Here is a 17,649-nt window from a genome sequence, read left to right on the forward strand (position 1 = left end):
AAGTGCTCTGCTAAATTATGCGCGCGCCGTAAACTGCCCGCAAGGAGCAGGGGCATACGAGCACACGCGACACGAGTGCTCACATTGTAGCGCGAAAAAGCTGGAAAACGCAGCTTTCGCGATTCGTCGGGTATCTGCAAGCATGCGCCTGCCATCCTCCGTAAAGCGAGAGGGAGAGAGAAAGAGAGAGAACATAGAGAGAGGGTTGATCGCGAGTAAGCAGCACGTGCGTAGCAGTCATCCTGGCGCATTCGCCAGGACCGCTTGCATCTCGGAAGTTATCTTTCCATCATCGGATGTTACAGACCATTATCTCGCGCAATAAACATTTGCAATCACATCGCATCCGCATCGCTCGCGAGGGAAAACCCTTCAAATCAGCGGTTATTAATGCTTCGTTACATTTTTCGTCACAAATATTCAAGACTTCTTTTAATTTGAGCCCGTCTTAAAATAAACTTAAAAAAAATTACTCGCGACCGCAGTAGGATTCCAAAGGAATTAATTATCGCAGATTTACTTTGATTTATTTTAAACGCACCCCAGTGGAAATATATTAGAGTGAAACGTCATAAACGCCCGGTGACACGTATAAAATATGCACGATTACGACAAACAGTACACGTATGCGCGTGCCTTGCGCGTGTACTGCATCAAGAATGCGACTCACTTGCAAATTATATTTAAGTATTTCCGACAGATTCTACTATCAACTATAACTCCTACTATTTCCGCACGGATACAAATCGTCGAAATGGCAAGGCGGATTGCCAAATCCTCACCTTCGAGGACAAGAGTTATCTGTTCGCTGAAGGATACGGCGAAGAATTTTACCCGACAATGTACTCGTTCGAGTGGACCGTAAAAGTTTCTGGCATAGCATGACGATACACAGACGGAATAAAATGAGGCATAGCAGTTCTTGGCCCGATCGAGCGCCGCAAAAAGTGAAGGTGCGCGTCGATCCCTTATCTCGTGCCTTTACTATCATCCCAACGAGCCGCGAAACGGTATATCGATTGGAACAAACTACACCGCGATCTAATTGCCTGGAAGAAGTCATCCTTCTAGATCGATGTGCCCCAGGAGGAGTCGCGTCCGTGATGATAAAACGAAGATTAATCGACGGAAGGCCATCTATAAATAAGAAACCTGCAAATTTCTCTGAGAATTCATCTGACGTGAATAACGAGCCAAAGAGTATAAAAAATGCTAGCCGATATTTCATGCCGCGCAGTCTTTCTTTAATCGAAACGACTGCAACTCGTCAAAATTCGGTCATTATGTTAGAAGAAAACATCATCCGAGATCAATCGAGATGTAAATCGGACACTCTCGTAAAGATTAATGAAGAAAAGACGCGAGATATGAAAAGAAACTCCGTCTCAAGAACCACATCAGATACGGATTTCCCAAAGTTGCTTCTGAAAAATCTACGTGTCGAGGAAGAATCCAAAGGAGCATCCGCACAACTGAAAAACGAATCTCCTTCGTTCGCGGAGACGAATGCCTTTGATGTTATAGTAAATGTTGCAAATGAGAAACAGCATACAGTCAGCATCGCGCAAACAAATAATTCGCAAATGCGAGAAGCGGATGAGACGAAGAGAAAATATCAAACTACGATTTCGCCCACTCCCTCGGCGAGATACGCATCGCCACCGCATATCAAGGTGGTGGACTATGACGATTATATGACGTCCATGTCATTCTCATCGAAAAATGATCTTCATGCCTGTCCAAAGTGTACATCCGAGGGTATCCTTCGCTCGCAGATCGATCCCTTTCGTTCCCCTTCGCATAGCAAGAAAAACGATGATGGGGCGGCGGCGACGGCGATGGTGAACGCGCGCGGTGTTCGACGTGATAATCTGATCGGACGCGAAAAAAAGGAAGGAGCGTACGCCGAGAAGCATCGAAGCAAATATATCTGGCGCGGGAACCGCCTAATCGAGGAGGCAAGAAGCATGGATAAGGGAGGCAAAAAACTGGAGCAACTAAGAGACTATGACTTATCGCCGGCACGACCGGCGGTGGACTTCAGAAAGGAGGCTACTTTGAGACGACATTATTATCCCGAGGGAGGTTGGGGATACGTCATTGTCACGTGTTCGGTATTGGTGCATTTCATCGGGGTGGGCCTGCAACTCGCCGCGCCCGGATGCTGGTACGTAACGGCCGAGCGGAAGTTCCGACACCCTCCACTGCACAGTACAGGTAAGAAATTTTACATTCTTATATTCTTAATGAATCGAAAATTAATTTTATAAACGTCTAAAATTTGTAAAAGTGCTTTATAAAATAAGGACACAATTTTTGATAGATATATTCATAAAATCGATTAAACTTTATTCTAGTGTATACGTCAACCTACCGTTAATCGTCTGCGGTTATCATCGACATGCTAAATACGAGTCATAAATGCAAATTTAACGCAAATGTATTCATGAAAATTTTCATCATTTATCGTAATATTCTCAAATATATCTTAAATAAATCAGGACTTTTCAAATTCAAAAACAAATCGCAATGCGGTTAAATTGATTTCCTGAAAGAAAATCTTATTCTTTTATTATATATTTTCAATTAAAATAATGTTACACTTTCTACGTCTTTCTCTGAATAAATAATATTATGATTTCTCACACGTTTCCTTGTGAATTAATATCACACTATTTATCACCATAAGAGGTAAATCTCGGCGATGATAGTACCTAATTCTGACCTGAATATGTCTCCTTACGGATCGTATTTTGATCACGTTTTATGTAACTATACATACACTCAGCCCCTCAGAAATCTGGTCATGTCATAAATTATACGTTTGCGATACCCAGAGGTACTACGGACACAGAGCGAATCGATGAAATGAAAGCCCGAAAAATCCAGATCTTCGATCAATGTACAACCCTCAGATGCTATGTATCATATTTAATACTTATACTTTTCATAAGTTTTAATAAAAAAAAATGAATAAGGCCTGAACCGAATAAGGCCCACTTAATTAATTTTATTTTAAAAATATTCTATTTATGCGGATATTGAAATAAACTAAATCAAAATAAAATCTTTATTTCAATCATAAAATTAAAAGACATCTATATAAAATATTTGTAAATAAACAAAAAATTTTTTGTTTAAAACTCTGAAATTGGGCCTTATTATATGCTTACAAATATAATAAAACTAAAAAAATTAAACTAAAAACAACAAAAGAACTAAACATTATCTTCTACTAATCAGTTCTAAAACAATCACAAAAATAAAAATTCTTTAGAATTTATTCTACTGTTACTTAAACATCACAATCATCTTTAATTTTTTTACTTCAATCTTTCAGTTTTTGAAAATTTTTAGTTAATATGAGTGCAATTTTAATTTTTCAAAAATTAGCAATATTAAAAATTGTTAGTTAAATTCATGCAAACCTCATACAACAAACAAATAATAATAATAGTCATATAAGTGGACCTTATTTAATGAATACATGATTTCTAAAAATATTCTAAAAAGTTTATATATATATATATATATATATATATATATATATTAGAGTTAGAAAATTAAATAATACCATATAATAAATCATAAAACACAAAAAAATATATACATATTTAATAAATGTAGCGAATTTTTATAAAACCAACTCATAAGCTCACTTTGTCACAAGTTTTTGTTGCATTAAACGGACGCGTTACTGCAGGTTCTATAATTCCTCAGCCTCTCTTTACCTACTTTCTATGACATTTTTTAAACATATACTTTAGGCGTAAAACATTTTTTATGTAGTAAATTTAAAAGTGGACTTTATTTAATACTGAAAATTATTCAGCTCAAGTAACTTGAATAAAATTACTAAAATAAAATATTATTATCTACAATTTCAACTATATTTTACCCAAATAAAGTGTAATAATAATAATAATAATAATAAAAGTTCATTTATATAAGATGCATTTTCTTTATAAAAATCTATTATCTTTTTTATTTTTTATATGACAGATTAAATTATATATTTTATGATATCTTATATATCTTTGATAAAATAATATATTAAATTGCAAATAAGGAATTATTAATTATTTAATTTAGATACATATATTTCATAAATATATTAAATTTTTATTCCAAAAATAAGCATATTTTCGTATCTATTTTTACATGACAACAAAATATTTTCATTAAATTTTACCATACATATTTACCGGATATATAGTATAGATTTTACCGAATTTCTCTTATCACAATATCAAACAACAATGTTAAAAATTAATTATCAAAATTCTTGAGATGAATATAGTTTATATTTGATAATTTATATAACTTGGCAAAACTTTATTATATAACAATGAAATAATTGTGAAAGTTGAAAATGAAATCTGCTATTAAGTTGCATTAAAAGGAAATAATGCTACTATTTCTAAAGAAACTCAGTAACTGTAGTCGGAGTTGAGATCAAAGTTATACTCAACTTTGCACCTCTGACATACATTGAATTTCTTGTCGCGTTTTCCCGCGGGCCAACTTCCTATAGATTGACCGCAATTTGTTTGCTTTGTCATGTTCGAAATGCAGTTTTTACAATCTCTGCAATATCTTTTGACTCTCTGACGAAATAATCAAACTATTTCTTTCAATGTTATTTTTCATCTATACTACTAATATATATATATATAACTATTTCTTTCAATGTTATTTTTCATCTATACTACTAATATATATATATATAAAAGCTAGCTATAACAGCATTAGCTAGTACAACAGTCTGGTTAAAAATTATTTTAATAATTCAATAATAGTATTATTAAAATAATTTATTAAATTTATTAAGACAAGATGACGTATTTGTTAGAATTTTAAGAAATTTTACTTAATTATATACAGAGAGAGAAAGAGAAAGAGAGAGAGAATAAAAGAAATAGCTTGTACTGAATAAATTACAATAAATAAATCTTTTCATACCAAGAATAAATGAGAAAGCAATTGCATAACATAAATAAAAACAATATAAATCTATAAACAAATCTATAATCAAAATTTAAGTGTTTATCAATTATGATCAACTATCCTCACTTAATATTAAAAAATGTGATAAGTTTTTCGAACGATAATAAAATGTTCACGTATTTCCTAACATCATCACTTATTCCGAAAAGGTAGAGACACATTTTATTTCCGGCTCTCCCTATTTTCGAGATTAATGCATACGAAAGAAGAGTATCTACCATCGTAAAACGTACGTGCGAGAAAAATCGGGACAACGGATCGACAGTCGAAACGCGTCGCGCGGCTCACGTTCAGCCTAATGCGTGCAAAGCATCACGATGCAACTACGAAACATCGCTGGCTTTCACACATTGAACAGTTCTCGTTTGAAATCCGCCGATGCTGTTGGTGTAACCTAACACTGTGTTGTGAGTTTAATTTTGTACTAGCTGTATTTTTTCACGAGTCCAATTGCAAAAGTGAACAATAAAAAAAAAACGAATAAATGACAAAATTCAAAAAGTGTAAAACTGTCACATTCCTGGCGTATTGGTGCCACAGTTGCCATGCTGCACACGATACGAGTAAATACTTCCACCGAGTTTTACTTTGAAAATAGATGAGAGTACGAGATAAACGTACTACAAACGTACCCATCTTTTAGAAGAAGAACAATCTGAATATACGATAAGTATCGTACTGTTAGCGACTCATTTAAATATCGCGATAAGTAACGCGACGGCGCGTGACGGTAATATAACTTGGTCTCGAACATCGTTTCCTCAGCAGGCAGATTCAGCGGCCGAGACATCCGCCTCGATCGTACGAGTTTGAGAAACGAACCGAGAAATGGAGGAGCAAGCTGACTCGGCGAGGCCACCGCGCGAGAGACCCGCATATCGCAAACGTCGCCGCTCGTACAGCGCGGCTATAAGCGAGGAGAATTCACTCGACGAAGATGACGAAGACGAAGACGAAGACGACAACGACGACGACGACGACGACGAAGAGCTAGAGGAAGAGGAACCCTATCCTCATCGTGACGGTGCAACGCGGGCGCGTTGCTGCCGGCAACGCGAGTGCATCGCGCGGAAAATATCCAGCGTGGAATCCGAGACCCGCTCGTCGAGCGAGAGCCTCGTTTCGAAACGGGCGTTGACGAGAGAGTCTTCCGGCGACATTGTGAATTCATGGAGCGAGATCGAGCTGCCCGAGTTGCTGTTGGCGCATCCGGAGATCCTATCACGTATGATGCGCTGCCGCTGCTTCCTGCCGCATTTCTCCGCGTGCCAATGCCGTTGCGCTCAGTGTCAGTACCAGCGCCGGAAGATCTCGTCCACATCCTCCTACTTCGCCAGGGATTCCGGGGGCATTCAGGGAGCGAGACGGAAGGATTCCGGAAACTCCGTGTCGACTTGCCAGACCTTCCTACCGCCCTCCTCCGGCAGAAACTCGGCCGGTAGCCTCTACTATTGCTGCGCCGTCGACGTCGCGGACAACAGGCCGACGACGGTCCAGCGTCGGCACTCGATCGCCGCCGCCGGTCCGGTACCCTATCGCCGGTACTCGGATCAAACGTACTCGTTGCGCGGCTGCAAGATCAGCCGCGCAGATAATCGCAGATTCTCCGAGCAGCCGCTCGTCGATGATGCAATCGGAAACTGCCAAGACACCACCGGTGCCGCAAATGCCGCAGAACCAATCATCGCCAGTAATACCGTCCGTCCGCGAACGTTTCCGAAGGCGGCAGTCCGAGCGACACAGTCGCTTGTCCCCTTTCATCCCGACAATTCCGCACCCGTCGATATTAAAGATCTGAAGAGCGGCGAAAATCGAATAGCTGATGAATCTAACAGCCACACGCGTCACGCCGTTAGCGAACAAAGTGCGAACGCCAACGCCAACGCTGCTTTTACAGGCCGTAAAATTAGCACCATTCCAATTACGCCTAAGATGATGAGAAGGCGATTCTCCGAGCAAATAATTCTCGAGGGAGGCCTCGGCAGCGTCGGCGAATCTGAGAATCTGCTCGATCAACTGAAGAACGCGGAGGAGGCAGAGGAGGAATCCTTCACCGCGATAAACGCTCGAAAAAAAATCACGCTCAATAAGCATTACTACCCGGAAGGTGGCTGGGGATATGTTATTATCATAATAACGATTCTCGTGCACCTAATCTCTCATGGGCTGCAACTGGCGTCCGGTTTGCTGATGAGCCCGGTGATGACGCGATTCGAGCAGACGGTTGAAAATTCAGGTACGACGTATAGAAGATTATTGATCTGCTTGACGATCGACTTTCACGCTCGCATATAATATATTTCAGATTTTACACCCAGAAAAAATTTTGTTTCGATTGATGAAATCGTTTCTTTAACTTGGTTTCTCTTTAAGTTGGAGTAAAAATACCTTTAAGAAAAAATAAAAATTTATTTGATTTCAAGAAATGACGTTAATAGCCATTTTTAAAGTAAATAAATCGTTTGTTTAAATTAAGCATTTAATTTAACATAATATTTTTATTTAAAGAAAGTACTGACAGTAATGTGAGAAATAACTTAGTTATTCTGTTTTAAAAAATATGTTTCTTTCATTTAAATAAATGGTTTGCGTTGCACAATGAAATTATTTCTTTAATTCTGATAAAAGAAACAATAAAAAATTTCTTCAAATCAAAAAAACTTATCTTTTACTGTATGGTAATACATAAATTTCTTTGACTCAAACAAATTTTTTTTTAGTCAAAAAAACTGTTCTCTACGTATAATAAAACTTATATGCGTTAATTATGACAATAAATAAACTTTTAAAGACATTTATAAAAATCGCATTTCTATACGCTGATCGCGATCATTAAATGTTCATCTCTCGTCATACATTAATGGCAAACGCGATTTGAGCGCATCATTTCAGAAATAATTAAAATCAAGCCATCACACTTAACGTCAAAAATGTATTACGGGAATGTAGGTCATAAACGATGCGTAAGAAATTATTGATTTCTTCGTTCGTGGCCCTTCCAACTGTAAAAAAAATTAATACTGACTGCTTGATTTTAAAAGTGTATTTATTTTAAGAAATTTATGAAAGTTTATAATTCAAAAATAATTCGATAAGACAAGAGCGTCCTGTCATATCTGTTTCCGCGTCACAATTAATAAAGCCAATCAAGACAACGTACGTACAATGTGCGCACAAAATCAGGAGACTTGACCTCTTCCCCACAGGAACTAATCGATCACAGTCGAGTGAGTAATCGAAACGCAGTGAGCATATACGTCACGTTACGATACTCGTTAATATGCAAATGTACGCCATCCATGTCAATTAATATCCGCTGAGGCATATTGTTTGTACTAGGGCAAAACTCTGCAAAACGAATTGAGAATGCAAGAACTGCGGAGAGAATGCTAAGATCTGCATCGTGTAAATGATTCGATACACCTGCAGTAACTGTCGTTCAAACGGTACTCATCTACCGTAAACTGCGTTAAAGCAGTGGCAAATTTGCCTCTATCTCACGATCTGCAATCTAGATCATGTCTACACGCATGTACGTAAAGTGTCATACATGACACAAATAGGAACACGTTCGTTAATTACATTGTCGATTAGGATTAGCGTGATCTTTGATCCCAATATCTAATACATATTAAACAATATTATTAAAAATAGGCGCAAGATCATGTATTATATATGAAAAATCCAATTCTAATATCATAATTAAACAGTTACTTATAACCGCTTATTTAAATTGCATGGTTTCCAGACAAACGGCGATATAATAGATTAAAATAAATTTCAATGACAAAATCGTATAAATATTACTTTTGCTTCATAACTTTTCTTTTTGTAAGTCTCATCTCTGTATATTTTAACAATATTTTATTTATTTATGAGAAACAACTATTGTTTTAACTACTATTTCCTATTAATTAACTTAATAGTATTCACTTCTCAATAAAAGAAACTTGGAATATCGCATAAAATAAAGAAATAGTTATCAAGTTAAATTTCAATTCAAAAATATTTTAATATCATCCATAAAACCAACTAGATTTTCGATGTAGGTAATAATGGAGTTGCGTCTATATTGATGACACACTTTCGTAATGTGCCAAAAGTTCGTAATGCACGATCCGTGACAAATGTACGAATTATAATTAATCAGAAGTAAATTATTTGTTCAAGAGAACATTGAATCAGACGCAAAAAGTTGAATTACATAATGGAAAACGGAACGAGATAACAACCACGAAGTATTTAATCGAATGGAAAATTATTCGAAAACACTTCGCCAAGATGAACATTTATCAAAAAGAAAAATATTAGAAAAGAAAATTACACCAACGAGAAACGTTTCTTTTTAATTATAACACGAAAGATTTGATGTCGCTTGACCTCCGATTTGTTTGATGTGATTTAGCTTCACTGCGACTGGTCATAATTGGGTCAATTCTTTTCAATGAATTTTTTATTGGATAAATTCCGTGTTCTACCATTTCTCTTTCAATAAACTTCCCATTTAAAACCTTGTTTTCCCGATCGATTTTTATTTAGGTCAATTAATCTTTATCCAATTTTTATTTCAATAAATTATCGACATTTACCTTTCCACTGAAAATGAAATATATTTTCAATAAATTCTCTGCTCGATAACTCTTGTTATTTCGCTGAATTGCATTTCCGTAAATTGTGTGTATATCAACTATTACAACGCAAGTAATTTTGCAAGTATAAAAACGACAAATATTTTCCTAGCTGCAAGATCCACTATGAAAACTGACAAGTCACACATAAAAACTTCTTACTGAGAAAATTACTAGATATACATCATGCTTGATAAATACATTGACTGTAACAAATCTGATGCCGTTAAATAAATTGTAGCGAATTAATCTCAACGTCCCAGCAACTCAAACTTTTAATCTACCTCCACGCAAGCATGATTATTTACGTTCAAATAAAATTTGAGAAAATATATAATATATTATTCTGAAGTAAGCTCATTAGAGTACACATACAATTAACAAAGGTGCATATACTTCTCGATTGTAATATTTAATACCTATTTCATATAAATAAATTTTTTTTAATATAAATATAATAAACAAAATACTAAAAATTTGCGTATTGCGATATCTTATGATAAATATAATAAATATAAAAGCAGAAACGTTCCTGCATACTGTGCATATCATATACATGTATACATGTCATATGATATATACGATACATATTGAAAAAACATTGTCGACTTGATATTTTATCAACCATTTTCTGATAAAGCAGATAATACAATTTTTGCCTGTAAGATCTCGTTTTATCAACTTCTACTAACTTACCGACTCAGATCCTACATACACCGAGAAACATTTACCGAGAGTTGATCCTTTTACGAAACATTTTATTTCAAACAATATTTACGAAAAAAAAAAACGATAAATTGAAATATACTCTAATTCCGTTTTGAATAAAACAATTTCGTTTATACAACATGTAAAGTTAATATAACAAACTGCTGTAGTTATCTTGTGGGATACCACATCACTAACTGAACAAAATTTTCTCTCGACGACAATGTACGATACTCTATGCATGCTAAGAAAGTTAGACGCAATTAACTTCCTAACTTTTATTTTAAATTAGTTAAATTTATAGTTAATAAATATTTATCTTCGTGTTTTTGCTCATCAACTGACAAAAAAAGTTTAGTAATAATAATCCAATTTTGGTAAAATTATTTCAACAAAAATTGAATTTGATTAAAATAATCAAATATTCAGTAATATTTAGTAATTTATATTAATAATAATCAATCGATTATTAAACGGTTATCAAACGATCATTAAGTATTACTAAATATTTCGTTATATTAATTGAAACTATTTCACCAAGGTTCAGAACTATCCAGGTTTGATTGTTGTATTAGACTTTTTTTTAATGATACGGTTGAATGCAGGCATCACACAAAATTATCAGCATTGGAATTATCAGAACATTCAAAATAATTAGTTTATATTTTTTTTAATCACACACAAATTTGTAACAGTGCATTTTCATAAAAGTCACGGAAAAGCTTAAGATGTTTTTCTAAAAATGCATTGTTACTTTATATGTAATTAAAAAAACATTATAAACTAATCATTTTAATTGCTTTAATAATTCTCTGAGAAAGAGAGAGAGAGAAAGAATATACTTAAATAACAGAAATTAATCATCAGTAATTCTCTGTAAAATCAACATATCTAATTAATATTCATAATAGTAACTTGAGAAAATCTAATATTATTACTATGAGAATCCCAAGGAATATAAACAGTTAATAATCTAGTGATTTTTCACTTTTACGACAACCATCCAGTCATTAAATTTTACTGTCTCTCGTCAAGTGTCATAAAGAACCGTTGCCAGTCAATGTAAGATCTTCATCAAATTCTCTTCCTTTTATATTCGCGATAAACTTCCAACTACCACTCTAGATAAAGATACCTTTGTTTTACTCAAACTCGACTTGTGTTTATGAAATTCTGCGATATCACGTTGAAAAAGGATGTTACATTTTATTGAATTCTTTCAAAAGTTGCACATGACATGTGACAGACTGAAACCTTTCTGTACATTTTCCGCAACAATCGGTACTGCTTTGCTGGAATTTATTCAACTACAAACTGTTTCAAATGTCAATAATTCTGACAAATTTTAGAAAACTTTCTGCCATGAATTTTTCTATTATGATTGACGAGATGTGTAGATCCATATGAGAATGACAGATTCGTAAATGACAGATGCAAGTTCACAAAAAAACCCACATAATCCCCCCACTCAAATTTAAAAATATAAAATTTTTAGCAAAAACAGAAGAACAAATTATATTTTTTAATGATAGTCTTTGTATACGTACTTTTAACTATTTATGTATTTTTATGAAAAAATGTAACAATATATATTTATATTACTATAATTATTAAGATATCCGTCCAACTGTCGACTGGATAGAATTGACAAATTAAAAAAAGCATTAAATAAAATTTTATTTGTAGCATATACAAAATCTGTTTTTAACGGAGAAAAAAGATATAGAAGTAAACAAATTTTTCTCCAAGATTCTTACTTGGAGAAGTTTCTATAGTTTATATGGTTTTTAGCAGAATAGGTAGCAGAATAAACGCAATGGAATAATTTATTATTACTATTTCAATAAAATCCTATCGAAGCAGTCATAAAAATAACCAAAAATACGAAACTTTAATAATTTACTTGACATCTTAGTTACAATTGTAATAATTAAATTGCGATGTTACAACGTCGATCTATTTCTTACACGCAATTATTTTATTTGAAAAATTAAAAAATAACGTTAATTGATGCATGACCATTTAATAGCGTGTCCGATATAGTGTGTTAAATTAGTGAATTAAAATGCAATTATTCGGAAATATACAATAAAACATCATAATTGCATGTATTGTAAGATATTTAAATAGCAATTTGTATATTATTCCACGATTTCTCAATCCGAAAGTAATGTATAACTTAGATTAAACCAATAAACAAATTAAAGCTTGATGCAAAATACATTTAAATTTAAATTTTATTGAAACCGTTTATTATCGTCGAAACCGTTATAAATATTGAAATAAAACAATACTTTATAATTTGCATCTCCTATTGTTTCAAATCTGAAATAAAACAAAAATTGCACGAGAAATGAGAAATTATAAAATATCGAAAAAACTCTAATAAAAATAATTGATAAATTTACAATCATTAACTTCGAGAGTTAATTGATATACAAGCTAATAATTTAGCTGATTATTTGTAGGAAATAATCATGTTGCGACAAAAATATATTTCGATGGAATGCAATAAAACAAGTTGCGTTGCTACCCGGAAACCTGATCTCATTACGCGAATGTCGCGTGACGACCTATATACACACTATTACACTAATAAAAATGTTTTGTAATAATCAATAATTCAATTAAAATACCGAACCCAAAACTATTTAGTTTAAACAAATATTTTGTATAAATAAATATTTCTCTATTTAAATATATTTCGCAGAAGCAATTAAATTTTTTGATTATATAAAACAAAATATTTGGTTACTAATAAAAAGTGCCTTATCTAAACAATTTTTTGGGGAAAGCTTTTATTTTATAACAAAAAAAATTTAGTTGTTTCTGCAAAATACATGTAAATAAAAAAATATTTTTTGTAATAATTATTGTATATTTAATAAATATTTGTTTTTCGTAATATAAATGACTGATATAATTACTGTGTTCAATAAGGATTATTAAAGTGCATAGAACATAAAATTGTCATTTTAACAAAAATTATTTATATAAATTATTTTATAATTTTTATTCCATTTTTATCTAAAAATAAAGTAAAACTGTCAGATTTTTTTAAATAAAGAATTAATAAAAAAAAAAAGAAATTAGATTTACTTACAACAAACATTATAACTTAATCTCTTATTCTTTTTTCTTAATTTATTAAAATTACAATTTTATCAGTTTTGGAACATAATTATTAAAAAAAAATAATAATCCAAAAATAATTTTCCGAACAAAAAACGATGATAAACCTTATTTCTCAAATATTAACTGTTCAAATGTATAACCACATATCGCTAGCAAGTTCATGTAATGAATATGAGAAAGCAATAAAAGCACAATAACAAAAAATCGTATATCGCTATCTTATTCCAATCAAGATAAAATTCGAAAAATTTATCATCTAACATTATTTTTAGAATAAAAGGAAAAAATGTACAAAAATTTATAATTCTTAAATTTAATGTTTTCAAAATCTATTCTTTTAATCAGAATTTTTACGTATATAAATCATCATTCTCTTTTTAAAAGTCACGTTGAAAAAATAAGAATCAGAAGAAACTATTAACATATACATATATACACATGATCTCTCAATTATCAGTTATAGTTATTATAGAACCGAGAAAAATAAAACTTAAGCTGCGTTTCAAGACAAATTGAGACAAACTTCATTTCAGTTCCTCAATTAAATCATAATTGCAAATGTCACATAATAAATATCAAATTGATTCTCAAGATTTAATTATTAAATCATATCATGCCTCAAGATTGGTTTAGCTGAGTTCTTCGGTAAAAAACGCAACTATATATACGGGCAATAAAGATTAAGATAACGATTGGTTATTAAAATTAATAATTCAGATTATTATCGCGTCATAACCAATCATTCATAATGATTACAATCTTAAATGAACACATTTTCTTTATTATCAATATGCTTTCAATTTTAAAGCTGTTCAACATAAAAGAAATTGTAAAGAACATATTAACATACTGACTGATAGACTGCATGATAGAAATAAAAATTACAAACATTACAAAAAAACGTATTTAAATTTGTAAAGATCATTACATTTGCATAGAAAGCATTTTATGTGTACTGAATGAGCTGTATGCGCCTAAAAACCTTTTAAGTACTTACATTCAAATGATGTATCATCACTTCTCTGCGGCCAAATCGTCAACACATCAATTATTAGTAAATAGTTTTAGTACTATGACTTTAATACCTTATCATTACATATGATGTAAGATTTATATGAATTTTTAATAGAAATAAAATACTTTTAAGAGTTATAGCCGGCAAAAATTTTTTAGACGGTTTATCGTGCGGAATTGCCCTGATAAATTACTAGTACAAATGATTAAAAAAAACCAATCATCTCAAATATATGAATAACAAAAAGAAATTCGTGGAAAAGGTATATATTACTGTGACGTACGTATGTCGAAGCTTTAAATTTATTTCCTTTAGTAATATCTGACTCAAATGTGTTTCTTTTCGACGTGCAGCGAAAAGAAATCGCGAGAATAAGTGAGAAGCGAAAGTGACTAATGTGGTCTAAGAGACACAACCGTCGAACAAATCGATATACGTTACTTTACTCCGCCGAATCACACGAGCGAGCAGTGACAAATGCGTCTCATCCGTTGTGAATTCAAAATATTCCAGATTAGCAGATAAACCATAGTTCGCTGCCACATCCATATTTGCGTTTTAAAATGATTTCAAAATTACCTGAATCAGGTAATTTGACGCGTTAGAAGAGAAAAGTCATGGTAAAAACTAAAGATTAGGATACACAAATTTATACGTGTAAATAAAGTTTGCATAATGCAATGTTACTATATGATATATTGTGTCGTAAAAATCTTCATGAAATAAATATTTTAAAAATATGATTATATTGTGCAATATTATTTATATCGTATAAAGTTTAGAAAAATACTTTACTATTTAATATAACGCGAAATGTTCTTGACTTCAATATATAATCATACTTTTTAAATATTTATTTCGTAAAGATTTATACAGTGTACTACTTTTATATTTCCGTAGAAATTATTACAACTAAAATTGCGATAAAATCAATTAGTCAACTCTAATTAGAGATTTTTTTAGAAATAATTTGCATGTTATCTTGCTTTTCATTGACTTAATTGTTATCTAATCAACCAATAATCGCGCGTATTATCATATTACACGCAAGATGCATCTAAATGCATACGAAACAGCAAATAAACTGTGGCCGCTTGGCGCACATTAGCGAAGTGATTAATTCATCATCATAACTGAGGTATTGAATTGCTAATTGCTGCGATATACATCCCAATGGTGGACATTTACATAATTATGCGGCACATAATTATCTGAGACGTGCTATAGCGAGCAAGAGGAGACACGAGACCTCGAGTCACATATCCAAAAGAGTTCATAGACAGTGCACATCGGTAACAACCATAAAACCGGATATGCTTGTATCAAGATGATATACCGTGCACGGGAGCATGCAACTAGCAACTGGAAGGCTGTAAATTAAAAGGCTGTAACAACGTGAGATAAAGATACGCAAATGATGCGATTATAAGAAGCAACGAGCGTAAAAAAGTAAAAATCTAAAATTATAATGCACCATCCAATCAGCCATTACAAGCCGCTATTAAAAGACAAAAGATCTCCAAGAAGATTATATTAGCTGATGTCTATAATTGCAATTTTTTTGCTAATTAATTGGCTATTTCCAATTTTTTGTTCCAGCCAATTTGCTTAAAACAATAGCTAACTTAAGATTAAAGAAAATAAATAAGAAATTAAAAAACAAATACAAATTTTTGTATTGGGAATTAGAAAATTAAAGATATAACTACGATGAAATGATTAATCAATCAAAATTTATAATAACATAAATGGCAAATATAATTATTCTATTTTGACATTAACATTATTTTATCCTATAAAAAGAGATAATGATGTGCGTTCGAGTAATTGGTATAATAATATAATAATAAATTGCGTACACAGAATGAGAAATAATTCTTGTCAAAGAATTCAAACAAATTTTGTTAACAGTTGAGATTTAAGCGTTTAATTTCTAAACAGTAAAAAGTGTTTAAACCGTACCTATTTTAAGAATATTAAAGTTTCAACAAAATTACATATTATTTAAACCAAGTTTTATAGGTCTATCAGATATGTTATGAAGCAATTAATAGCAACAAAAAAAGTAATAACTAATATTAAATACCACGCTTTTGGGAAGTTTGTAAAAAATTATATTGTAGAAATATAGCACCAATGTTGTTTGCGGCTTTAAAAAGGGACGATATTATTCTGGAAGCGTCGAAAATGACGTCCAACAATTAAATCACAAAAACTAGTTTTTAAACTAAGTTTCGGAGAAAACATAAAAATGAGTGAGCCAATTTCAGAGTTATAAAAAATACGACATCTCTCTAAATTACAGAATTATTTTTCGCGACTACTGTGCACCAATTTACGACCATAGCTCAGTTATGAACGCCCAGCTACAAAAATCAACGAGCCAGACGAATGCATCGTTCCCGAAACGCGAGCATAAATGCGTGCAGACATCCTGTCGCTTACACATGCCGCGCCGTCGTAAACTTGAATATAGACGAATTTTTTTTTTATTCATCCATTGATCAATCGCATTATACTTAAATGCAGCGTTTATAGAGCAAAGTTGCACTTGCGCATAATGCGATTGATCAATCGATGAATTAAAAAACTCGTATTATCTCGCGAATCGACGGTGCATCTTCTAAATCAGAAAAAAAAAACACAGCTTGCGTTTTTCGTTCCAACGCGAATACACTTCGTCTTCCTCTCAAATGTGGGCGGCTTCTTCTCATTCTCATAAAACTTTATTGGAACTAGCGGTTCTCTTGTATGGAAGTTTATAGTTCGTGAATATGCCGGCCGTACGACGTCAAATGAAATGGAATCGGCGAGGTCGGTTAATGACATCCGAAAGCATGTTCGTGTTGACATCACTACGAACGTTTGGTCGACCGCGCCTGCCGAATCAAGTTTTACTTTCATTCGGTGAAAGTGGTACCCCTCTGGCCGGATCTCAGCGCTCGCAACGAGTTTATCAGCCGCGTGCACTTTTTCCCCGTTCCTTTCTTCTTCCTCCACCGTCGCACCATTGTGCTCGCCGACTAAGTAATAAACGTTCCTTTCTCGATATCCTCCCGGAACAATATCGTCACTTTTTACAGCCGCAAACAACGTTGGCGCTATATTTCTACAATATAATTTTTTACGAACTTCCCAGAGTGTGGTGTTTAATAT

The 17,649-nt window shown here is 32.8% G+C and overlaps 1 protein-coding gene across 2 annotated transcripts in view; it reads left to right on the forward strand.

The window, feature by feature from the left end:
* Positions 1-220: 220 nt before the first annotated feature.
* Positions 221-17,649, forward strand: part of LOC105194341 — a 73,548-nt gene continuing 56,119 nt past the window's right edge. Inside the window, exon 1 of one of the 2 annotated variants that reach the window (XM_026132209.2) lies at positions 221-2,217. In XM_026132209.2, coding sequence (XP_025987994.2) covers positions 882-2,217 — 1,336 coding nt within the window. In that variant the 5' untranslated portion in view covers positions 221-881. Of the gene's footprint in view, positions 2,218-4,987; positions 7,244-17,649 lie in introns of those variants that run through there. The other variant, XM_039447716.1, reaches the window with a different exon arrangement.

This window comes from Solenopsis invicta, chromosome 1, assembly GCF_016802725.1.
Source record: "Solenopsis invicta isolate M01_SB chromosome 1, UNIL_Sinv_3.0, whole genome shotgun sequence".
Lineage (NCBI taxonomy): Eukaryota > Metazoa > Arthropoda > Insecta > Hymenoptera > Formicidae > Solenopsis > Solenopsis invicta.